The sequence below is a fragment of the Cyrtonyx montezumae genome, unplaced genomic scaffold, assembly GCF_038088225.1.
Source record: "Cyrtonyx montezumae isolate F1298 unplaced genomic scaffold, pur_monq_1.0 scaffold_3, whole genome shotgun sequence".
NCBI classification, from domain to species: domain Eukaryota; kingdom Metazoa; phylum Chordata; class Aves; order Galliformes; family Odontophoridae; genus Cyrtonyx; species Cyrtonyx montezumae.
Window position 1 is genome coordinate 30,191,284 of NW_027072034.1, and position 25,361 is coordinate 30,216,644.

General features: G+C 43.4%; 1 protein-coding gene across 1 annotated transcript in view; it reads right to left on the minus strand.

Annotated features, from left to right (window-relative positions):
• The window catches only part of SH3RF3 (SH3 domain containing ring finger 3), a 225,199-nt gene that overhangs the window by 27,533 nt on the left and 172,305 nt on the right, over positions 1 to 25,361 (minus strand). Inside the window, exons 5-8 of the mRNA XM_065741060.1 lie at positions 14,854 to 14,954; positions 11,354 to 11,524; positions 7,599 to 7,852; positions 3,649 to 3,953 (exon numbers count right to left, since the gene is read on the minus strand). Coding sequence (XP_065597132.1) covers positions 3,649 to 3,953; positions 7,599 to 7,852; positions 11,354 to 11,524; positions 14,854 to 14,954 — 831 coding nt within the window. The remainder of the gene's footprint in view (positions 1 to 3,648; positions 3,954 to 7,598; positions 7,853 to 11,353; positions 11,525 to 14,853; positions 14,955 to 25,361) is intronic.

Consider the following 25,361-nt stretch of genomic DNA (forward strand, 5'->3'; position numbering starts at 1 on the left):
TCTTCCCCGTGTTTCCCTGACCATGTTACCTCCTTGACTTCTGCCACGCTCCCAGGCCTGCATTCAGTCTCTGGCTTGTTTTTCCTGTGGTGTTTGCTCTACCTCTGAGTGAGCTGCCTTTCCTGTTGCTTTGTGCTGTGTCCACACAGCCCTGAAACTGCTTAGATTTTCAAGCACAGTTGCACTGTGGACTTAAGCACTGTCTATTGCTCAGTCTTACCTCAGCTACCACCAGCAGCTTTGAAACTGCTCTCTAACAGGGCAGGAGGTTGGTCCAGCATCCTCCTGTGATAAGCGCACACTGACAAGTGCAGATAGGCATGAAGGCCATGTTTTGCCTCTTGCTTATCTCCCATTTAAGTCAGCACAAGTGTGACAGTCAGACACTATTATAAATATGAACCATGGTGCCAAATGTTACCTGCAAGTTTGAAACTTCTGATGAAGACCGTAAAAAAATAAGCTGAGGTGGAAAAAAAGAATCATAAAAAACCAGACCTAAAGATTTCTAATTTTTTTTCAGTAGAAGATGAGCAAGCAAAACATTCCGACTGAACTGAAAAACATAATTCTTGGGATTATTTCTGTAGCTCATCTTTAGATCACAAGGAAACAAAAGCAAAAATTGGAATCAGACTCCCCTGATACTAGGGAAATTCTGAAATGTGCTGCGTCTGACTGCTGCACACCAACTGAAACTGAAATATCACTGGTATAAACTATTTGCACAGGGAAAGCATAAGCAGTGAGTACCTCAGCAGTACACTCAGTAAGGATGTTCCCAAGGTAAAAGCAATCCCTTCTTGGAATAAGCTACCTAAGTAGCATACACACACTTCTTTAAACAGCTGCCCCTTGATGTCATATGAGGTACCACTGTGTGGAATCTAGGCAGGAACTCACAAAACACAAATTAATGGAGGATCATATCTTAAGATGCATTTTCCCACTATGTCTCAGCCCGGCCTCAAGGAACCAGCCAATCTTTCTAAACTTGTCATCTGAAGAAAATTTCCCAAGGATCAATGCCTCTGACAATGTCAGAGTGACAAATGCAAAAACTGTTTGGCTCTATGGCCCCCACAGAAAACACCTGCTACAATAGAACCATGACACCCAGTGGATCCTTAGCATGGCCATCCCAGAATATAAACTACTAAGTACTTCTTCCTACACACTACATGAACTCAGTCTGTACTACAGTGAACTCGCACTGACAATCTGTGTGAAAAGGAAGAAGTTAACAACAGGAGAATGTTTCTCAAAACAGCCATTCTGCCTCTGATTGCTCAGCCCTCACTCTCCATAGAATCATACAAAAGAAACTGCAAAGACAAAAGTCAGGATTAAAATTCAAAAAAATGACCGGATACCAAAAAACACTGAATCCAACAACAATGCTGATTTTGTGGCACCTTGCAATTTACCTCAGACACTGCTTGCTAATCTCATTTTCTCAGGAGATAATTACCTGTGCATTTCTCCCAGTCTGTGTTCAGTAGAGCTGAAGACCTTATTATGACTCCTCTTTCTAACATCCCCTCTGTTCCTTTCATCTTGAAGTACCTGACTGATTATTATAATGAAACTAAACTCAGACAAATTGCTTCCAGTCTTTGCTTATCTGGCAGTTTGGTAGTTATGTGCCTGCTTCTGTTTTTTGCCTCTCAACCTTGTCTGTTTTTCTCTCCTAACAGGTGTAGCAATAACACATATTACCTCTCTCCACAGATATTCCTTCTGAGTGTTATGGCTGTTCCCTGTATCCCCAAACTTGCTCAGCCAGCCTCCACTTTGGAAATACTGAGCGTGGTTCCAGATGCAGCTCCAGTTCTGATTCACAGATTCCTTTTTGAATAGTATCAGGGCTTTTAGTCTGATGCTATCCAAGTTCTCAACAGCTTCAAAGAGATATTTGGGTTTGATTTGGATTATGCAAAGATTAGAAGCACAATTTAACTGGCCAAACATCAGTCACTATTTCTAAAAGGAAAGGAAGCATCATTAGTTAAGACCTTCCTAAAATGAAAGTGAAATATGACATGGAAGAGATTCAGGAACATACTGCTCAATACAGTTGAGCAGTTTTGTACCACTCTATTCAGCCAGAGAAAGCAGATTTAACATCACTTCTCTCCAGTACATCCCAGGTACTATACTGATCTCTACTCACTGCAGTTATATTGTTTGCTTCTCCTCTTCATCTGTGGAGCTCAAAAATCATAACATTACTTCCCTGCATTCAAATCCAGTATAGAATCATAGAACATTAAGGTTGGAAAAGACCTTTCAGATCACCCAGTCTAACCCCAGTCCAGCCCCATCATGCTCACTGACCACATCCCTTGGTGCCACATCCACACGGTTCTTCAACACCTCCAGGAATGGTGACTGCATCCCCTCCCTGGGCAGCCTGTGCCAATGCTTAAAGGTGTAACCGTTTGGGAATGGTTAACCAGTATCTTATGTAGAAACTCAACATAAATTTGCCTAGGTCTCACGTGGGCCTACATAACTGCATGCTAGTTTTAGAAAGTATTAAATGTGCCACTAGACAAAGCTCTGAAGCAACATGCAAAGTAGCACCATGGCTGAATGCTATACGATTTCTTTAGTCTGAAGAAAAAGCAAGTACTGTATTGCTCACTCACCGGTGAACACTTCTTCAAAAGCAAGTCTAAACTTCATATGTAGGATAGCAGTTTATACCTTTCCCCTTTCATCAAAAGACAATCAAGAGACAGTTCAGGATAGGATTACAGAAGCAATTTTACAACTTGTATTTCTCATCCTGAGAAACCAGAGCCAGTCTGTGGGCAGTCTGTGACCATGACCACGTGAGAGATCTGCAACCTCAGTTTTACCATGTTCTGAGTAAATGTTTACCCTATATGTGCCTGTCACCATGGAAAAACGTGGGAGACATACAAGTATATTTGCAGGCCCAAAGGAAGAACAAGCCTCTACATCTCTTCTTCCTACTGCAATACAAACCAGGAGTGTGATTCCAGCAGGCCATTTGATCAGTGGGCTCTGCTAGGCAGTATGGAGATAATTCTCATCAAATAAATGAAAGATGTTAACCCAAGGAAAACATCTGGTGAAAGCATAAACCCAAAAGGCAGAGAGCTGAGAAAAGCTCTCTGCGCCAGCTCTGCTCAGCCAGGTGCACAGGGGGACAGAAGCATGGATGCCAGGGCTGGCTCCTCCAGGGCTGGCCCTGATGCTTGCTTCAGTGAGACACATCTCATGCTCCTTCTCCGTTCTCCTCTGTGCCAAGGCAACGACATTTTACACAAGAAACCCAGATATTTGCAAAGTAGTAAGATAGCTCCAATCGTGTTTCTACAGGCAGCATTAGTGTGTCTGTATCACCTGAAAATTTCTACTATGTTGTTTGGCAGATTGCTTGTGACTTGTCCATCTGTTCTTGAGGCCTGAGACTGTTACAATATCTTTCCACAAACCTGTGCTGGTTGTCAGAAGGAATAGACAAATTCAGCAGGAGAGCAGCTCTGCTCGCTTCTCATCCCAGTGGGCAACACCAAAGCAGTACCAGGGATGGGTGGAGAAAGGATGAAGCATGAAAACAACCAGAGGCATGGCAGGTGATGAAAACCAACTTCTGCACGCAACAGCAGCCCTTACCTTCTCGTTTTTCCTCTCCTCGGCCTTGCCAGTAGCGCTGGGGCTAGCGGGGCCACCCAGGGGGCCACCACCTGCCTCACCGTTGAGGTGGGCTGCGCTGACGTTGGGCGGCGTGATGGCAGCAGCAGCAGAGGTGAGGGGGATGAGGGGCCGGGCCCCCGGCGTGGGTGGCTGGTGGCCGTGCTGTGGGGAGATGGCAGAGTGAGGCCGGATGGTGGTGGCCGGCAGGCGGGAGGGTGAGCTGGGCGTCCGCAGCGGTGAGACGGTGGCGGTGGGACGCTCTGGGGCTGGCACCGGCGGGTGAGCTGTGAAGGGAGGGCAGAGTGTGGTTAGGTGGGGATCAGACTCACTGTTGTAAGGATGCTGAGGCCTGACGGAAACCTACAGCCTGCATGGAGGATACCTGAGCCTGAAAGTGTTATTGGCAAAACACTAGAAATCCCTTTCCCAGCTGCAAAAGGCCTGTCTGTGGTCAACAAAATGGCTATTCCTCTCCAGTGCTGTCCAAGGGGAACAGCCTTGCTATCCACTGCAGCTGGGAAATAATTCAAAAGTCAAACTGATCTGAGCTCTTTTCCAAACTGGCAAGACACCCTCCTAATGCTGCTCTTAACTCCCTGAAATGCTAGGGGGTAATAAAGCACAGGACCTAAAGGGTTAGCCCACATGATCCACAATGACCTTGCAGAAGGCAATTACAAATGAAGGTCTCCTGTTTCAGCCTTAACAAAATGATCAGCGGCACAACACTGAGCTGTGCAGGATAAATTAAACAGGAATCCACAGGAGAGCTTCTGAGATCACCCTCATCTATGCCAGCAAGGTCCCTTAGAGGCTGTGCAGTGCCTTTTAGTCTAGATTGCCCCGATGAACACACCCCGATTGTAACCAGTAGGAACCTGGAACTGCTGCTCAGCTGCTTAAAGGTGACCACAACTCACTGCTGAGGTCACCTCTCCAGGGATCTGGGAGACTGTTGCATCCCCTGCGTTTCAAAAATGTGATCAAACTCCAGGTCCTTTCCCACAACCATGTTACCTTTGACTTCCAGGTTGGTTGACTGCTACACACACGTAATCCACACACAGCTTCCCTTCAGGTAGGTACAGAGGAGAAGCTGTGTCCACACTCAGACATTCCTCCACTTGAATTATTCAATAGTAGAACTGGCTGGCAAACACCCATTTCACAAGTAATTTCAAGGTTTCATAACCTAGTTCAGTTCTGCATCAGTGCAACATCTGAACATTTGAACATTCTTCTGAGCACAATCTACTCACCCATAGGCCTTTCCGTTGTCAATAGCATCCACCTAGAATGTGAAAGCACATGACCTAGTATCTGGGCACTCACTGCCTGTTCCAGGCAGAGAACCATCTATCCTCTCGTTCTTGCTGCAGCTTTTTGGATGAAGTCCAGTTGAATTACACCTATTCCCAACAAAAACCTTTGATTTCAACAAGACAGATTTCTTTAACCAAGATGATTTCTGACCTGCCTGAAATCTGTGGCTTTCTTACAAATTCATTTAAAGGACACATTTTAATGTAGGACTAAAAGCAGCTATTGGAATTCACTCCATCTAAAACTAAGCAACAATGCCAGAATAACTCAAACCACTATTTTTTGTTTCTATAGTTAGCAACAGCACCCATTACCAGGCATTAAAATGACAAGGAGTGTCATTTGTCGCACTGACTATGCCAGCTGCGTACTCGTGTGGTTGGGAAGGAATTTAATCCTTCAGCTTTATACCATATAATGCTGAGCCTGCTGGGCAAGAGATCATCAGATTAGCATCTCTAAAGGTTACACGTTTCTTCCTCACAGGAACTTTATGACCCTACAACTTCTTTTTGTTAACGTTGTTCATAGAAAACCAACAAAACTATCATTAACTGGTCTTAAACTTGACATGAGAAAGGGCCTAGAAGTTTTTACTAGAGACTCATTCAAGACTGCTCTTATTATTAGTTACCAATTCTTTTTTCCTTGGATTACCAAGAATGTGTATTGGAAAGTGCAATCCATTTCTGGAGAGCCAGAGTATCACTCGTTATCTTGAACTGACTCTCCCCTTATTTGCCTGTTTGATGCTTGTGTGATGAGCATTCTCAGCAGCTAGGAATCCAATTTTCTGGGGTAGTTAAGCTTGCAGGGTCAAGGTTTTGAACTACTGGTCAAGGGAGGAATGGCTTTCCTAAAACAGAAGGAAAAGCACTATAACAGAATTGCACTGCATGTATCTGGATGTGGAAGACTAATTTGATAATTATATTAGGTACATTACTTCTTCCATATAGTCCTCAGTGTTTATAGAATCAGAGGAATGAGAAAGCAAGAAAATCAGCAAAATAAAAGGCCTGAGAAAAATCAACTGTGAGCAAGGCTCTCACATTTTTTTCTGTAATTTCATCTGCTTACTGTTACAATGTATGCCTTTGCCCTGGGATCTTTGGATCTGGACTGTGCTGCATCAAACATGCTATTAATTAGCAATGCTCACTGAAGGCTATTTTTGTTCTACACCACTCATATTTCATTTTGGGTGTATTCCTACATTAGTGGCCTTGTGCAAAATTGATTTGTTACTCATACATATTGCAAGCCAACAAAAAATGTGATTTGAATACTGTGCCAGCTTCCTTCTCCTGGAAGGCTTTTCAAAAAGAGAATGTGTACTGCCCTGTCCTGCAGGACTTTACAGACTTTCTTGAGAGGCAGTGGTCCACTGTATATCAGTCAGGACATCCATTACAGAGAAAAATACTTCAGAGGAGCCCATCTGCCTGTCTACATGGGCAAAAGAGGCACTGGGAAACTCCCAGAAGCTGTGCTGACAGAGATGCTCTCCCTTAGTACCCTGCAAGCCCTCCACAAGAAGGAACATTCCTCCTGCCTTTGCACTGCAGGAGCAGAAGGCATTTTGATAGTGCGCCTTGAGGGGAAAGCAGCATCCCTCTAAACTACACAAAAAGAGAATAAATAGATTATCCCCCAGTGTGATATGGCTGGCATGTAAAGTCCTGCTGTTGCCTGCTGAGCAGAAGGAGCTTGCTCTGTTTGAGATTCAGATTCACATCTATTTGATTACATTTTTTTGTCTTTGGCTAGGACTGTGCAGGAAGTGAGATTAGATGGTCACTGTGGTCCCTTCTGGTTTCAAAAGGTATGAATCCATGACTTACACTACACTGGACTGTTCATTTGGGTTTGCTTTGTTTTGTACTTAAGATCTCAGTTTTCTGCAGACACAGCCTTTGCTGATCTGCCTTTGTAAACACCATGGCTCACATCCCTATAAAGGATCAGAAACAAAATGTTTTAAATTTTTCTGTGAAGTTCCACCGCAGGATTTACTTTTACTTTATTCAACATCAGAGCCGCTTAACATCAGGGAAGGGAGAATAAATTGTGCTCCAGAAAATTGTGCCATACATCAAAAAGGAAACCCAGAAAGAACAGAGCCCCCCTGGCGTGAGAAGCTCTTATTCTTGTTCCAAAAAGGTGGCAGTATTATTCAGATCTCTCGCTTTATCACTAACACCGGGTCCCCTTCTGCCTGCTAAATACCTTTCATCCCTGCAGCCCAATGAAATGCTTCTTAATTTTAAGATGTGCGTTCCTTGCTCTGTGATATGGGCAGTATTTCTCCCGTCAGCGTGCCAACCGGACTTGGGACTGTAATCTCCTTAGTATGCAGGGTGCTTGCTTTCGCTCAGATAAATGGAATAAATATTTGTAAACACCATAATCTATTTCAGCTGTAGCAACAGAACGATCTGATAAACACGACGCGGTTCCCGGAGATCAATAGAAGCCTATAAATATTACAAGCAAATAAAGCACGCTCTATTCCACGTGGAGCTGCGCCGGAACCGGTGAAAGCAAGCTGCAGGGTCGGGCAGCCTGGGGAGGCTGTGGAGGCTCCTGCAGGAACACATACGTACCCATCTGCATGGCACTGCGGGTCTGGCTGGCGGGTTGCTGGGTTGAGTACCTCAGGCAGTTGTTCAGCTGCGGAGAGGCCGCCTGTAGCTGGGGATGTGCCTGAGGAGTTGTGATGGGGACAGCTGGCCTGACGGCCGTGGCAGCAGCAGCGGCGTGCACGGGCCCGACAGGGTGGATGGCTCCTGGGGCTCCTTTCGGGGCCTGGGCTCCCCCAGTTGTGCTGGTCCTGGGCTGCCCGGCTCCCACTGGCACCCTGTGTGGAGATGGAGATCAGAGACCTCGTCACTTGGGCAACGTGCTGATGGGAACCCCCAATTATTCAACGCAGTACTCCCTCAAGTATTAAACTGAGCTTTATTTGTATCTTTCCAGGACACAGTAGGCACACTGGGGGACATTTTTACCCCCTACATCCCATGAGAAGAAGTGTAGGGTACAAACATAAAAGATAATTTTTCCAATCGTTTTTTTTTCTTAAGCTACGCTTCTGTCTCTATAATTTCTACTGAAAATGCAAATCTAAATTCAGAAGAAATTAGTATCTCCCAAATGTTGTTTTATGGTCCAGAAGCTATTTTACAGGCAGTAATGGAGCAGTAATTAAAACAGACTAGGAGATTTCTCTTAGGACTGAGCCTGCATACAACCCCACATGTGGAAAACAGGATGGATGGCAGCAAACTGGTGTGTGGCTTTTGAAGGGGACTGCTGAAAAGCAGCAGGCTTGGCAGGGGTGGGCTTGTCTGAACTCCTGCTCTGCCTGTGCAACCAGCCCTAGATTAGACTTACTAAAGAGATACAAAGGACAAGAGAATGCAGCTGACCTTACTGGGAAGGAAACTCAAACAATAATTGGTCCCTGTTTTCCTGCTATCTTAAGCTGCATGTATAACCCTCATCTGAACGACCATGAAGACCTCAGCAGGGAGGAATGAAGCCATGCAGTGAGTTCAGTCTAAATCACATCTCATTCCACTTACCACGGAGCTAGAAACTCTCTGACCAGGGCAGGAGGACAGCAATGGACAAACTCGCTTGCTGCTCAGCAGCTCTTGCTGAGTTTCTTACTCAGGTTTCTGAGTAATTTCCCAGCAGAAGACACTATGAAGCAGAGGCATTGTTTTGTGCTGTCCTCCTCTCCTTGGCTACTCCACGTACCAAGGGCCTCCACCAGCAAAGGGCAGCAAAGGGGATATGATGCAGAACAAATTGTGGAAGAAATCGAAATATGACAGTGTAGCGTGTCAGCCAAGGAGGAGGGTATAACAGAAAGGGTAAAAGATCAACATATGGGAGTGGGAATGGGAAAACTACTGGGGTCCCAAGCAGTTGTGTGGGAGCAGCAGGAAGAGGGAGCATGCTGAACAATCAGGTGCAATTCAGAGGATAAGACAGAGAGGAGAATCAACCCCGAGAAAAGAAAAGAACCAAATGAGTGAAATTCTGATAGAGAGGCCAAAGAACAGAGTGGAAGATACGATTGGAAAGTTTAGAAAATAGCTGTCCCCTCTGCCCTTTCCCTCAAAAAGAGAAACACAGGAGGAAAAACAACACTGTGGTGTTAATGTCATATGAAATCTAGGCAGGGTTTGCTTAGTTTACATTTTACTGAATGACTCTAATTTTTTTTCTTCCAACGTTTTTCATCAGCCTTCAGGTAGGAAGAAGCTAGGAGTCCCACCAGAAAAATCCCACAGAAATCTTAACTGCCTGTCATCTGCTGTGAAAAGCCAGCAGAGCAGGAGCAAGGTTCAGCTGGAGCTGGCTTAGCCATCTGTGCTAGATAGGGTTTGCCAGAAAAGAACACCTAACAGTCCACTGAGAGCTGCCTTTGGGCAAACGTGCACCAACAGGCACATAAACTTCATTTGTGACTGCAGTAGAGCTGGATGGAGGTTGAATATGGCAAATTTTCCTTGCTGCCCTTTGCCTGTCAGTCTACCTGGAGGGGCTTGCCCTTTTCCCACCATGCTTTCCTCACATGTGCTCTGACAGCTTGTAAATCTAGTTCAATGTTATTACATTTATGGTCAACTTCTTTTTCTTGAGTTTTGTAAGGAGTGGCAGAAAACCATGTATGAATCTAACCCTCTGCTTTGCTGTCAGAATGAAGGAGAACAAAGCAAGTTAAAAGTGCAGCAAATAAGGTATTTTGTTGCTAGCAGATTTTTCTTGCTGTTCTCAGTGAGAGTGATTTACACGAGAACTTAATTAGCTCAGAGGATCATAAATACAATCATAAAGCTGCTTTTGGGCTTTGTGGAAAGGACTTTTGCCCTTTAGCACTTTTGTGTCTTGTTCTAGCTGTGACATGCTGCATTTAATAAAGTCTTGCTGATTCAGATCAACAACACTTCAGCACGAATCTCTTTTCTAATTAAGAGCTGAAAAGGCAAGGAGTGAAGGCTGCCGAGGGCCTCTATAAGAATCAGGTAAATACATTTAGGTTGATGAGCAGTGAAGACCCCATGAAATAATGCCTTCTTCAATTTTTTTATTATTTTTACTTTTTTAAGCTAAAATGCGGTATTGGGACTGTCAGCAGGATTAGTCATCGTCTTCTCATCTGCTCTTAATTTTGTTTTTGCCCAGTCCACATATTAGACTTCACATAAACTGAAGATGGGAAAAAACTGGATCAATTTTTGAAGATCAGCACTCTCTAAACGGTGGAATACCTTTCTCTGCAGAGAAACAAAAGATGGGGGGGGGACTGTGTGCCTACGGGAGAATGCACTGATGGCATGTGAGAAGTGAGCTCAATTTGCAAACCCAGAGTAACTCTAAAGGAGAGGTGGGCATACACATAGCAACATTTGTCTGCAAGGAGCACATGTGGTAAAGCAGCTGGGGACACTTCTGAACTTTCTTCTCAGCTTTCAGACTATTTCACAGCAGGATATGGATCAGAGACACTCTGACTTGTTTTTCTCCAGTACCAAACTCTGACAAATGGCCTTCCTCCTCATACATGTTATTCTTTCTTTTTCTCATCTCATGCAACAGACAAAGGAGGCTAAAATGGAATGATCTGCTGAACTCTCCTATCGCTTCTGAATGCTAATGGTTCAAACATCAGTCTTGTTCTCAATGATCCAATAGCTCTAAGTTTGGAAAAACAAAATACAGGTGAAGAGCTACTACAGAGCAAGCCACAAGCATCCATTGCTTTGTTTAGTCCTGGTACATGACCAGTAGTTATGTAACTAGCAAATAGATCACAGAATCATAAAATCACTTAACTTGGAAAGGACTCCTCAGCAACGAACAGGGATGCCACGCTTATACCTTGATCAGGATGCTCAGAGCCCTGTCCAGCCTGGCCTTGAGTGTCTCCAAGGGAGGGGCATCCACTCCTCTACAGGCAACCTATCCCAGTGCTTCACCATCCTTACTGTAAAAAAGCCCTTCTTTTCTTGTATGCAATCTAAATCTTCCCACTTTTACTTCGAAACCATCTGCCCTTGACTGCTAAGAGTCTGTCCCCTTCTGCAGAATAAATAAAAGCTGGGAACATCAGACTCTGTGAAGTTGGGGGCTGTAAATGCTGTCACCTAATGTAACCAGTGAAGTCTTCTGAGAGCGTGGATAACTGATGCTGCACCAGCAAGATGCATTACCCAAGTCTGCAATGGACTAGAAAATTTCAGGTGTGGGGAGCACGATTTAAAAGCAGAGCCACCTTGTTTCCAGCATCCTCCAGACACAGAATCCTTCCTACCCTATCTCAGACACCTTGGCTTGCGGTCCTCACCTGGAAACAGGTGTCACATAGTTCCCAGGAAAGACCCCAGACATGCCGCTCCTCAGAGACGTCCCCTTGAACCAGCCATCCTGGCACTTCTCAATGACCCGGTACATCTCCCCCTTGCGGAGCTCCAGCTCGTCGTTCTTCTGGGGCTTGTAGGCGTACAGGGCTAGGTAGCTGCAGGGAGAGGTCACACAAAGAAAGCTCACAGCTGCTATCAGCCACCATTTGTCCCACCTCAACTCCATCCCCGTGGAACAGAAGGTGAGCAGAAACACTGTACTGAAATTATAGCTGAAAAAGGACATCATTACAGCACAAGGAATGAGGAACGGCAGAGACAGTTCAACTGTGTGCTGAGACAGTAAGAGAATAGCTAATGAGATTAAAGGGAGGGGGTAATTTAGAGATTAGCAAAGCAAATTTCCCACATGGGGTGCAACTGAAGCAAAACACTGCCACAAAGCATCACTCAGCTCATGAATTTAGTAGCAATCTCAGAAGGAGGAGCAGTTACAGTTAGAGCAACCAGGACCCGGGCAAGAAGGCTTCTCAAAGCCTAACATCTGGACGAAGCATACTGCAGGGTGTGAGCCACCTCTACTGTGGAATTTCAGAAGGAACTTTTCTTATGGGTAGGCTACCTCACAAGTGTTAAAGGCTGCTTTTCTTGCACTTTTCTCTGTGCTACTTATGCTGGCTAGTTTTAGAAACAACATGCTGAACTTCCCTGATACAGTTTGGTAATACTCGTACTGTGTGGGCAGAGCAAAAAGTGACAGGGGCTGACATAGCTCAGTGGTAGAATTTGGCTTTTGGATGTTTTGTATGCAAGTATACTCAAATATTTAATGCCAGTCCCGATATGTACAGCCTTTTATTTATTTAATTACAGCTTTTATTTATTCCCTTTGTTTAGGATCTTTCTTTTTATCTCTCTTTTGTTCTTCCTCTGCTACTTTGGGGATGTGTTTAATGTTGTGAAATGACTATAACTCAAAGTCCCTGAAGGTATTCTCTCTGCTAAGAGAGATCCTTGTTGAAAATTAAGAATGATTGCTTGCACTTTGGGAAATAACAGGAAGTCTGGATAGGGTAGCACGAATGCACATGCAGAACGACACTTCCTTCGTAAACACCAATTTTTTTTGGTACTGTCACCTTTATACAAATGCACAATGGGATTTCTGGTGATTCTTGATCAAGGTTGTACACCGAGTTTTTGGTTTTCTTTGGTCTTTGTGTTTGACAGGTACAGAGAGATTAGGACAAATGGGGAAACCCTTATGGGAAGTGCATTTACACTACAAAGTGAGCAGAATGCTTTTAGGATCAGGGGTGGGTGAGGTTTGCTGCCCAACTATAGTTGCAAACCAGAGAAATAATGAAAAATAAAGCCATTGTAATTTTAGACTTGCAGCCAATAAAAATGATACATGACTTTTCACATTTGCTTTCTAGGAAATATAATTGCTGAATAAATCCTGTTAGAATTCCTGATTCTACTCCCTTGTATCACCAGCAGATTTCTTTACTTTTATTCAAAAGGCAATAAATAAACAGCAGTAATGAGCAGGATATGAAATATTTGGTAACAGCTCCTTGGGGCATCCTTAGGGTGATGTGCCTGGCCATATTTACCACGTGCAGAGGGTACAAAGACCTAATCAGAAGCTGTATTTCATTAATCAACAGATGGGAGAAAGCATCTTGCACATCTTTTGCTTAGTCTATAAAATCAGATGATCCTGAGCAGGTCTGTTGTTGTTCACCTGAAGGAAAACTTGAGGCCACATCTGAAGTGCACTAAAACATTAAAACCTGAACATTAAAATGCACCACCTTGACAAGAAATAAGGTGACATGCTTCAGTGCCAATCCTTCAGCACAGAGTTCTGCTAGGACATAATGCAAAGTGCTAGGAACTGCACACTCTCAAGGGAGCAAAAAGCATGGCTTCAAATTCCTCCTTTTAAAATCACTGCTTAAATTTGGCCCATATTCAGGAGCTAGGGGTAAATCAGGGGTCAAGGACATTACATTTTAGACAGTCACACTCACTTAGTCCTTTTCTCAAAGGACTGTAGGTAATAATGTAATTTACAGGTTGAGATGCTGGAGGAAGGTTCAAAGAAAATTGCCCTCATGTGGATTGTAGGCTGCTTTCTTTTGCAGCTGTCTCCAGCTCTCCCAGGAGTTTCTTTCTGTTTCCCTTTGCAAATTCCCCCAACTCAGTTCTCTAAAAAAATCTCACCCCAACTCAGCTCCCTAAAAATGTCTAAGAAAGAGCAGAGCTCACAGTCTTGGCCTGGAGGAACAGTCTGTGACTCCAGTTATAACACAAAACTCCCACAGCTCTATTTAGGGCTATGCTACTCCAGGTCTGGTATGGCCTTCAGGTAATGCTAATTCTTTGCCTGGAGCTTGGCTTGTAAATACAAAACTCTGAGTGTGTGATGAGGCTGCTTCTCAGGGGAGATGACAGGCATGGAAGGGAGCAGGGTAGGGCTGCTGAGGCACAAGGGCAGAAGCATTGCCACAGAGCCTGATTCAGCACCTAATTATCAGAACTGCTAGTGATTAATGACACCATTTGAAATAAATTTTTGCCCCACTGTGTGTCACACAGGCTCCAACCAGGTGTCTGCAGGGTGATGATGTGACCTCTCTGTGGGGTACCCAGTGATGTGTAGTACCTCACAGGTGTGCAGACCTTACACTGGTACCCAAGAACAGCTTTTCCTTTGCCCTGTTCCAACTTCACCATTCTCCTTAAAGCTGACTTCCTATGTTATTTTAGAAGATAATTTCTGAATTCAGATATTATTATACCCATGAAAAAAAAAAAAGCCCTAAAATACTGGTATGCATGTGCATGTGTTTGTATAGTTCCACTGCTTACATGAAGCAAATGTGATCAGAAGGAAGGGTTGAGTAGTTAGACTCCACAGATACCAAATAAGCCAACTGGACTGGAAGAGATTTATTATAATGAAGGCTATCATTTTGTGCTGTACCTAGTCAACTTTCTGGTTTTCCACACAATATACAACAAACTCACATGCCCATGATACCCTTGAACTTTTTACGTTTGTTTGATACCTTTGTTTGTGGCACTGAAAAAAATGCAGATGGTTCATTTTTTCTGGTTAATGATGAATATATCAGATGTTCATTTACCTAGGACTACACCTTTCAAAGAGCTTTAGCTGAATGAAAGAGGAAGATTTTCTCTAGCTAAGAGGCATTCCATTTCCTTAAGGTTGATTCACGTAGCTGCAATAAATATATCAGGAGTCTACAAGGGCTCATAGAGAAAGGGAAGTCTTGCTTTTCGTGATTCATTTTTCACCTTCATCAGAGGCTGAGTTATGTAAGAAACTGTGGTATCCCTCTTCTCAGTGCTCCTGAGCTGAGATTCATGCTTGAAGATTTCAAACACGTGTACACACGCACATGATTGGAAACAAAGAGTAAGAAGTGAGTGAGATGAGCTGGCTGCTTACATATTGAGGGGGAGCTGGACCTTCGGTGGTATTCCCTGATCTCCAATTATTGCACTTGTCCTGGGACCGGCCACTGTGGCTGTTCCAATCGACGAGGAATCCTGAAAATACACAGTAACATACAAGGATTAAGGTGAAACCCACTGTTATCTGAAACAGAAATGAAGGCACATTATTTCTCAATTCCCAGGCTTTCTACTTTCATAATGCCGCATTTAAAAAGACATCTTCTAGCTTTTCACATCCTAGAAACACATTTCTGACACAAGGGACAGTAGCTTATTAACTGCATTTCTATGTACATGTCAGAGAAATTCAGTTGTGACCTGTGTGCAGATCTGAAAAGTTTTAGAAAACAGAACTACTTGACTGCTCTGTAAAATCAGTTCAACATGTTCATCTCTGCAATAGTAGTTTTTCTGATAAAGGTATCCTTTTCCCTCAGCAGCTCGTTTTTTTTCTCCATTTTAGCTCCTTTGGTTAATGATTTATGGATCTATGGAGAAGAATATACTAATCCATTTCCAAAATGTAGTCACATCTCTGTATATGGTTCTTGACCTGAGGAATACTATCCTTATGAAAGAGACAGGTGACAGCATAACCCATAACAGGAAGACCTCCGAATGGAGAAACTACAAGTCTGATCTTCTTTTACCACAGCAAATAAAACACCACTCTCATACAGAGAATCAGGCAGGTACATTTTCCAGCTACTGATGTTGAAAGGCAAATTCAAGTATAATAATACGTCTTTCAAAATTTAATACTGAGCTAAAATAAGTAGGGCAAACCCTTTTGAGTTGTCTCTCCAAAGTTCCTATTCATCTGTGGCAAAAATGAATCCTGCTCAAAAACTTATCTGAAATAATAACAAAGGCTGTAGCAACAGATCTTTGCTTCAAATATAGGGCAGAGCTATACTGATGGGATGAGCAATAGTTTACCTGAGCAGAAGGTATTTTTCTAAGTCCAGCCAAATGCTGGATGCACATCCTTATGTAGAATGGATCTACAAATCCAAGATTTATGTGCACACTGCAGGTTCAGACACAGCCTCTTCCATACAGCAAAGATTCTGAGCAGTTAACAGACCTCCAGTGCAGCATTTTTCTTTCCAAATGCTATCTAACAAACAGTAAATTTTTGTCTATTTTAGGAACAGAAACACAGAGACATTTCTTTGCTCTTACAAATGACACTGAATTAAACCAAGACACACACTGCTACTTAATTAAAGGATTTCAAGGTCACCTCATTCCAAAGAAGCCCACATAATTATTACAGTGCCATGTCTTGATATTTCATTGCTAATTTATATTGCTTTGCTGAATATTAACACAATATCATTAAGAAATCAAGCAGTGAAATATGAAGACTCTGCTCTGTGACTCCTCAGCTTTTGGCAACAGGCAGCAAGCTGTCTCCTCTCTCACCAACAACCACACTCAATCATGAAGTTGTAGTGACAAGTACATCTCCTTTTTCTCATTATTTCCCCACTTTCTGGCTGCACATTCAAACAAGGAAGGTTCCAGGCAGCTCTTAGTCTTCTGTGTAAAAATAAGTATTCTTTCCAGTTCTGCAGCTAAGGCTCTATCAATCCTGCCTGTCACGTCAGAGACATAGTAACAACCCACCCAAAAATGTAGGGATAGCTGTGGCATGATCCCTCCCTTGTTTTGAGCTTGTTAATGGGTAAGAGTCTGAGGAATATGTTTGGCAGAGAGACATAGTACATGTTTCACCCAAGACACTACTGAGAAATCGTCTGGAGCAAACCTCTTCATATTGTGCCACCAGTGCATGTCTTATGGGAGCTACAGGAATTGCCTCCAAGGAAACAGAAAATACATCAGTCGCTGCCATTCTCTACTAAGACAAAACTCTTTGTCTTCACCTCACCTGAAAATCCAGAGCTAAGCAAACAACCTCAGGGTACAGCAAGAGATGTGTTATCCTCCCTGTAGATCATCCAGCCCTCTCTCTGCATACCTCTGCTCAACCCCAGGGAGTAGTAGAGCTGTGTTAGCATCAGCCATTTGCTTGTTTGTGCTGATGGTGACTACTGCAACATCACTGCTGGAAGCACAAGCCCAGATGCTTTCTATTTGCTATTATGCTTGTGCTAGCATACAGTCCAAGAGATTAAGACATAACTGTCAATCTTTCTTTCTTCCCTTGACCAATTCTGAAGAAATCTGCATAGCCCTCTATGTTTTCTATCCCCTTGATTTTGAGTTTCTTGCTTCTGGTCTGTAACTGTAAGACTGCTGCATCTGGTGTTTCTGCCCTGGAACCTACAAACTATTCATTTTTGCCACTTTGCTCAGACCAGTATCATATGCATCTGAACTCTAAATCAGTGCCTCCTTCCTGATCAGTTTTTCTATTGCTGCTCCCCCCTGCAGGCTTTGACATGATGGAGTTCTTGCCAATCTGCCTACGTCCCAGCCTCTTATAATCAATTTCCACAGATTTTAGTACAACCTAATTAATAGGACTAATTTCTGAAAATGCCTTTTAGTGGCCCTCTGTATCCTGTAAGCCTCTAATGCCTTTAAATATTTGGCCACTGAGCTTCCAGACGAGGCCTGTTGTGTAATCACACTGCTCATTAGGAGGACATCTATCTAATGATGGTGTGTAGCTCTCTGAGGTTGGCTCTGCCAACTCTCATCCCAGGTACTTAGGCCACTACACAACCACCTCTGACCTCTTCATTTCCATCTGGCATCCTCCAGATGGACTCACCATAACCCTCCAGCTCAACAGCAACAGCTCTTCTCTGCTCCAGGACCACCTGGCCTAGCTGCTTGCACAAAGGCACACTGAGGCACACCTCTGGACACCTCTATGCCAATCCCTGTTCCTTCATGTCCAGTGCAGAGATTAGAAAACAAGATTTATGAGATGTTTAGGGCACTGGGACTGTTTAGTCTGGAGAACATAGGGCTTGGGAAACCTCCTCTCTCTTTACAACTTCCTGAAAGGAGGATGTAGTGAGGAGGGAGTTAGTTTCTTCTCAGGTGATAAATGAGAAGATGTGAGGCATCACTTCCTGCATCTCTAGGGGAGATTCTGACTGGATGTCAGGAGTAATTTCCTCACAAATAGGGTGGTCAGGCATTGGAAAAGCCTGCCCAGATAGATGGTGGAGACTCCATCCCTGAAGGCACTTAAGAGTATGGACACGCACTAAGGGACAACACTTAGTGGTGGGACTTAGTTTGGTGACTGCACTTGGTGATCTTGAACGTCTATTCCAACCTCAATCATGGTTGTATGATGTGCTGCAGAGTTATGCCACTGTATCCTGGAACTCTAAATATGGAGTAAAACTTCCAGCTGACTTATACAGTTTTTAGATGCTTAAATAAATAATGGCACCAGGCACTGTCCTGGTCACATCCAAAACAAAGAGACTCACAGCTGGCTGACAAAACTGAAGTTTCCAGATGACTGTGCAGCCCGAGGGTCAACATTTCCTGGTGAGAATGAATAGTGCAACATTCACAGAACCCACCGTGACATGCCTTAGCTCAGATGGGTCTCATTCCTCCTCCAGCTGATAAGTGTTATTTACAAGAGAACTACAGGAGCATCAAAACAAATCACGCTTTAATGTATATGTAATGATATAGTTCTATTACAGTTTATAGCATATTCTCCTGAGTAAATAATACACTACTGAGATGTTGTTGCCTCTTGTGTCAGCTCTGACATATATTTAAAAACAACCAGAGAGGCAAAACATTACTGACAAGCCCACAGAGATCAGGAAATTAAAGGTAATAACTACTCATCCGAGCTGGAAGTTCATTTCAAATTCATTCCCTTTCTCTCTTCCTACCCACACCTCTGCAAAAGCAGAAGGATTCATTCTCTGGACTTCCAGCATAAACTATCCTTTTTCTCTCCCTTGTAGATTCCCCCTTTAGATTCCCACTAGTACTTTGAGGCCATGTTTGCTGTTTAATTTGAAAAGACGTAGTGCCTGCAGGGATTAGGGATGTGTCTTTCAAAAGCAGAGGACTCAGTCTTGGAATGGAACAGAAGCCATGAAGACAATGATAAAAGTAGGAACAGGGTACAGGGATACTGCAGGTTACAGCAGCCTTCGTGGAAAAATAATTGCTGCTGCTATCAGGTGAATATTCTATCGCTGAGAAAATCACCAACCAGAAACCTCTATTTTGACTTCAAAGCAAATCCAGCACTGTCTCACCACAGGGCACTTATCTCATTCATTAATTCACAGGGAAATTTCTTTTAATGTCTTGAATGCATATTTACAGCTTACTTAAAATTTCTCTTTAGTATTACTTTATAATAAGAGAAAAACATTCAGACATTCAGCTCACATAGGCTGATGTACTGTCCTCTGGAAATACCACAAAAATAGGCTAATGGTCTTTAAGATTCCTGTGACTCATTTCTCTAATTCACTGACTCCATAAAACAATGACTGTGGCAATCACTCCAGGCCTTAATGTTCCCAGAAATAATGTATAAGCACTTAATGCATGGTGGTGCCACCAAGTATTGATGGAAAGTGTTACACCTAAGACCAAGTAGCCTCATCAAATGCTAATTACCACAGCAGGAGCTGAAATGGACTTTCCAACTCTGAAGTAAGACTTTTTCTTCCTTAATGGTATGTGTGTAAAAAATAATAATATATCTATGAACAATGGCAGCTGCAGATGCATAAATAGCTGCATAAATTTCTAGTTTCTTCCTGCAAAAACAGGAGCTAAATTTATAAAATTGAGTATTTACAGAGGGGTTCTTACAATGTGTGCCTATGGCTGTGGATGGTGGTGAGGCTGAATATTAAGCCATTCTGTTGGCCCTGATTATTTTTTTGGCTCCTAATACTTAAAAATTCTAGACCGTGTCTTCTGTGAATAGATCATGATGTTAAGAAGAGACCAAGAAAAGTCACACAAATGTATTCCTGGAGCGTCCAAGAAGCTGCAGTATAAAGATGGTTGTGAACTGGGAGAAAAAATCCCAAATATGTTTTGCCACCTTCTTCCAAACATTCCTCTGACATCACCATCCGTAATAGCGCTGATTATCCTGGTTTGCAGCTTCTCAGTTCCCCCAGTTGAGGCCTAATTATGCATTATGTGGGTGAGCATCAAAAGAATTACATTTTACTCAGTCGTGTTTTCTTTCAGAGTAACCCTTTCAGCACCAAGCACTGGAATCTAGCTCTCCCCCCTGGGCTTTAAATGGTTTTACAGCAAATAGGTTCTCACAGTTTTGAGATCAAGCAACATAAAAATCCAAAGGCAGAAAGACAGGGAAGATTTAAGTGAAGGCTTGACCTCTAAAAGATGTTAATTTAATCCCCAGTTCATAATTATCCTCTTGATAATTGAACAACAAGCTTATCAGGATCCTGTGCAATTGCTCCTGTAGTAAGCTCTTCTCCAGAGAGATTGTAGTGGTAAATAAGTAAATAAAAATCCTGCACAAACAAGAAGTGAAAATACACTCTTGGATCACTTCTGCTAAAATGTCATGCATGTACACATGGAGTATGTCGGATGGGCAGTGCTTTGTAGAGTAGTGCAAATACCAAGAGAGAGCCTTGCTTGCTCTTGAATCAGCAGCTGACTGGCAGGTAGTGTGAAGCCTCGGGACTACCCCTGTGCAAAAATGATTTCAGTGGTAAAGTGTTTTTGGGTTAGTACCCTGAGGAGTAGCTGGGAAAAAAAAAAAAAACAACCAACTTGTTTTTGTTTTACAGGCAAGAGGATTTCATGCACAGTTGAATAAATGCTTTTCTAAAACACAGCCTTCTCTGCTTCGATTCAGTCAAAAATTAGATTTTGTGGTTCTTGAAAGATCTTTCAAAACGTATTCACGATGAGACAAATCATAGGACAAAGAGACCACGCTGTCTCACGCTGGTAGGGGATTCTACTTTGACCTGGATCCTCAGTAGCTTATGTGTCTCATTTGGAGCCATTTTGACAAGTAATGTAATATGTCCTAATAAACACAGAGTATATTTAAAGATCTATTAGTAGCATACAAAATGCAGCTTGCATGCCTGCCTGAACTTCTGCTTAAAAAACTCAGCTCCTTCCCGCCTCCTAAGCCCTTCAACAGGAGTTCTCTGTGAAGTAATTTAAAATTGAGATGCAACAAATAGGCAATGTTCCACTCCAGTTAGAAGCAATTCAGAGTAGAACTGGGACTATTTGAAGACTAGGAAACAATGTAGGTTAGACTTTAGCAAAGTCTTACACTGCTTTTAGGACATACGTGGATCCAAATAACAGGAACACAGGTCAGACCAACTAATATTACTTCTCTTGCCATTCTGACCAGGGCAGCCCCTTGAGATAGCTGCCACTTGTTTCAGCTGTCCAAATCTCATTACTGGATGTCCGGTTTGTTGTCATTTACAGCCAACAGCAGAGCAGGTTGGATACCATTTGGAGTCCAGACCGAAGCTGAAAAATACATGAATTTGTCATCTTTTCTCAGAGCCCATTAGGCAATTGAAAATTCAAGGTTCATAGTCAGTCCCCGGATTTTAAACAGAATCTGTATGCTGCTCATGGCCAGCACATTTAGGCTATCAGCCAAGGCTCAACCAGAGTTCTGCTATTACATTTTCTCAGCTAAAATCCAGTGCTTCTAAGTAACTGATAAGGAGTCACACTTCCAAATGATTTATACAGGGAGACACTTCAAGGAAGATTTTTCATTTCAAATGCTGCTGCTGCCTGGGACCGGGAACGTGCAAGACATTGTTCTCAGCTTTTCCTGAACATGTGGCCTCCGGTTAGGAGCCCACTCTGACACCCACAGATACTAGCGGATTTCCTGTGCATGGTGATGAGTTGTCTGAAATGCGTGCACAAGTTCCTCCTGCCAGGATCATCCTTTCTTTCCCTCTCAGTTGCTGTCCTGGTGTGCATGCAGATACACTTCATTATTCATGAGAAGCATTTTCTGCCTAAAACCAGGGTGTTTGGCATGCTACTGACCTCTGACCTTTCCAAACAGCAGGGACGAATAATTCATAAGGGGTGCAAATGGAAGCAGGATAAGCCATCTGAGGCCTAGGCATGATTGCTGTCTGGGGAGACCTTTCCTGCTCCCCTGGGAATCTTGGTGCTCCTCTGCACACATAACCTAATTCAGCTTCTGCTCCATTACAGGCATCTCACTTCTTCAATAAAAACCCATGATGGGGCATTCTGCACAGTGGACTGATGTTATCACCTTTCAGATGGAGGTCTTATGTTCAATGAGTGACACTTGGCATGCAACAAAAACCACAGAACAAACACGGCTGCAAGCAAAATGAAGATCCCAGAATTGCCCCTTTGAAAATAAATGCGTTGTATCTTGACTACTGTGGTTTCCCAGTCACTGTTTTATCCATCTGAGGTGGTCTGATTTGATCCTGCTTTTCAGCATCCCTAGGTTGGCAGTCAACGAAGATATCTTTTAGACTCTCAAAACGTATCTTTGGTATTGGGAAGCAGTTGACTAGGTGTGCCTTAAAGAATGACAAATGTGTCATCAGAAGCCTGTGGTCTGCAATTATTGAATTAATAATAAGCAGAAGTGCTTTCAAAGCCTAAGATTTCATACCATGGTCTGCATGTCAGCGCTCAAGATGCAGAGATCTGTGCCCTCCTGGAGAAGCAGGAGGCTTATTATAGCCTAACAACTCATAAAAACAGAAAACATGTCAGCTCCGCATGAAAGCCTGGTTTCAATCCACAAGTAACGACGCACACAAAAAAGCACAGGAACATAGAAAATAGGCACATTTACTGAAATATCTGAAATGTGCACCTAGATTTTAAGTTCTTACAGCCCTTAACACCTGTTTCCTCTCCAGTTGGCAGGGAGAAAGGAAGAGTCCCAGATAGAAGTGGCTCCAGTCTATAGGGAAATGGATGCTGGTTTTCAGAAGGCCATTCCACCAGGCACTGGCCCGTTGCCTGAGGTAGGGCAGTTGATGCTGTTCAATAGCTTCTGTGATTGAATTCAAAGAATCAGATTCATAGAATGGTTTTGGTTGTAAATGACCTCACAGCCCACCCACCTTCGTGCCATGGGCAGGGCTGCCCCTCACCAGCTCAGTCTGCACAGGGCCCCATCCAACCTGGCCTTGAGCACCTCCGGGGATGGGGCATTCTGCTTGTTCAGAGGACAGGCTACCAGAAAAAGTGCATGTCAAACTTTTAAAAAAGGCAGAATCTCCCTTCCAGCTAGACACTGATCTTGGTATGTAATTATAAAACTGAACAAAATTCCTCTATTTATTTTCATGAAAAGATGAATTTAAACAAACAGCGGTGAATTGTCTGAAAATTTCAAGGTTGTTATTTAAGGACACAGTAACAAAAATTTGGAATCTAATGGTGAAAAGAGAGGTATAAATTTGCTCAACAATCAGCACTGAAACTGTAAATTCATTGTTTCCTCTATTAAAAAATATACTGTGGCTGAATTTGCTGTGGCAGGCTAGCAGGGGCCTGAGATGGTTATAGAAAGGGCTGTGAAGACAACTTGCAGAACAGACAGGTCCCTCCCCAAGGGAGGAAGAACAGAGTGACCCTGCTTCCCATGGCTGAGCTCGGTGCTGTTTGGTGGCAGCAACCCTCTAGTGGCAGAGACAGCGTGTGGGCTGTCAGCATGTCAGATCCCTAATAAGACACACAGGACATTTCACCTTAAAAATGCCAACTGCTTTCAATAACAAAACAATCCGAAGACAAGACTTTTTCTGCTCCAAACACCTCAACTTGGCAGCGCTGGGGTCCACTGCTTGTGCTGTTTTGGCTGGCATTCAGCTATGCTTGAACAAAATAAAGTTCTGAGCCAATCTTCTGTCTGAAGCTGTAACATCGTCAATTGTTTTGGAGCAGCGTCAGGTCTCAGCAGACAGCAGAGAAGGAGCTGAGTTTCTGATACTGTGATTTAAAATGCAACCTCTACAATTATGGATTTAATAGATACATAAATATAAATGCACAATTTTAATGCTCATTATGTACAAGGCAGATTCTGAGCTCTCTGCAGACCTCTCTAGAGGTCTGGAAGTGGATGAAGTCATGTTAGTATCTCTTGTGATTTTACTGCAAGTCTTGAAGCAGTGAGGCATTTTTCTGCAGAAAGCTCCTCCAGTCAGGAGAATAGAGTGAGAATGTCAGTTCCACTTTTTTTTTTTTTTCCCAACAGATTCCTAGCAAAGTTTGAAAATGTGAATCTTAAAATCCCTCAAATCAGACAGCAAACAGTAAGGCCTCCAAAAGCAGACAGACACAATCACACATGCAAATGCCACTCTGGCAGTGGCTGGATACTCAGGACTACAATATTAAGTTTTGACAGAGGGAAGGGCAACAAAACTAGTGAAGGGTCTGGAGCACAAGTCTGGAGAATTGGCTGAGGGAACTGGGATTATTTAATCTAGAGAAGAAAGCTCAGGGAAGACCTTATCACTCTGTACGACAACCTTAAATGTTGTGGTGAAGTGGAGACCAGCATCTTCTCCCAGGTAACAGAGACAGGATGAGAGGGGATGGACTTAAGTTACACCAGGGGTGTTCAGGTTGGATGTTAGGAAACATTTCTTCTCAGGAGTGTTGAGGCAGTGGCACAGGCTGCCCAGGGAGGTGGTGGAGTCACCATCCCTGGAGGTGTTCAGGAACTGTGTGGATATGGCACTGAGGGATGTGGTTAAAGAGCATGGTGGGGATGGTTTGGAGGTTGGACCAGGCAACCTTAGAGGTCTTTTCCAATCTTAATGATTCTATAAACCTCTTTTCTTCAAGGTTGAAATCAGCAAGCAAGACTCTTCTTCCCCTCCCTGGGTTTTGGCCAAGATCACTTTGGCCAGCAGTGACAAAAGCTTGTCCCCAGCTGCCTTGCATGCCTGCCTCATCTGAGTCCTGATGCCAAAGAACTGGGGCACAGCACCATCCCTGTGTCTGCCCATCCCCACTGGGTTAGCTTCACTGCACTCCAGCCCTAGCTGTGCCTCTCACCGTGACATAGTTTTCATGTCCTTCTCTCAGTGTGAAGGACACAGCTAACCTCCCTTCAGCATTCATTTATAGCTCTTTATGGGGAACACTTATTCCTTCTTGGCCCCAACTACATGCATACAGACACCACAACAGTCTGTGAAATGAGTGGAGATTTGCACACCAGTTGTTCTGTCAAAGCAGGGGAGGGTAATTAAAGCACTTTCTGCTTTCTAGTCTAATTTTTGTACTGTGCTTAGACTGAGCCTTCACATGACTCTAGCAAAGTGTGTGCACGCTTTTCTCTTTAGCAAGTACAAGAACAGAAAAGCCACAAGGCTGTCACATCTCTGCAAAGTCCAAATGTGTCACTCAGAGTGCCAAAAACCTGTGTGTCATTTACTTGACGAGCCTGGGACCCTCACTCCCATGTAGAGTTCGCACTGAGTCGCAGATGTCCCAGTACATCTTGGCACAAATGCTGTTTCCAACGTG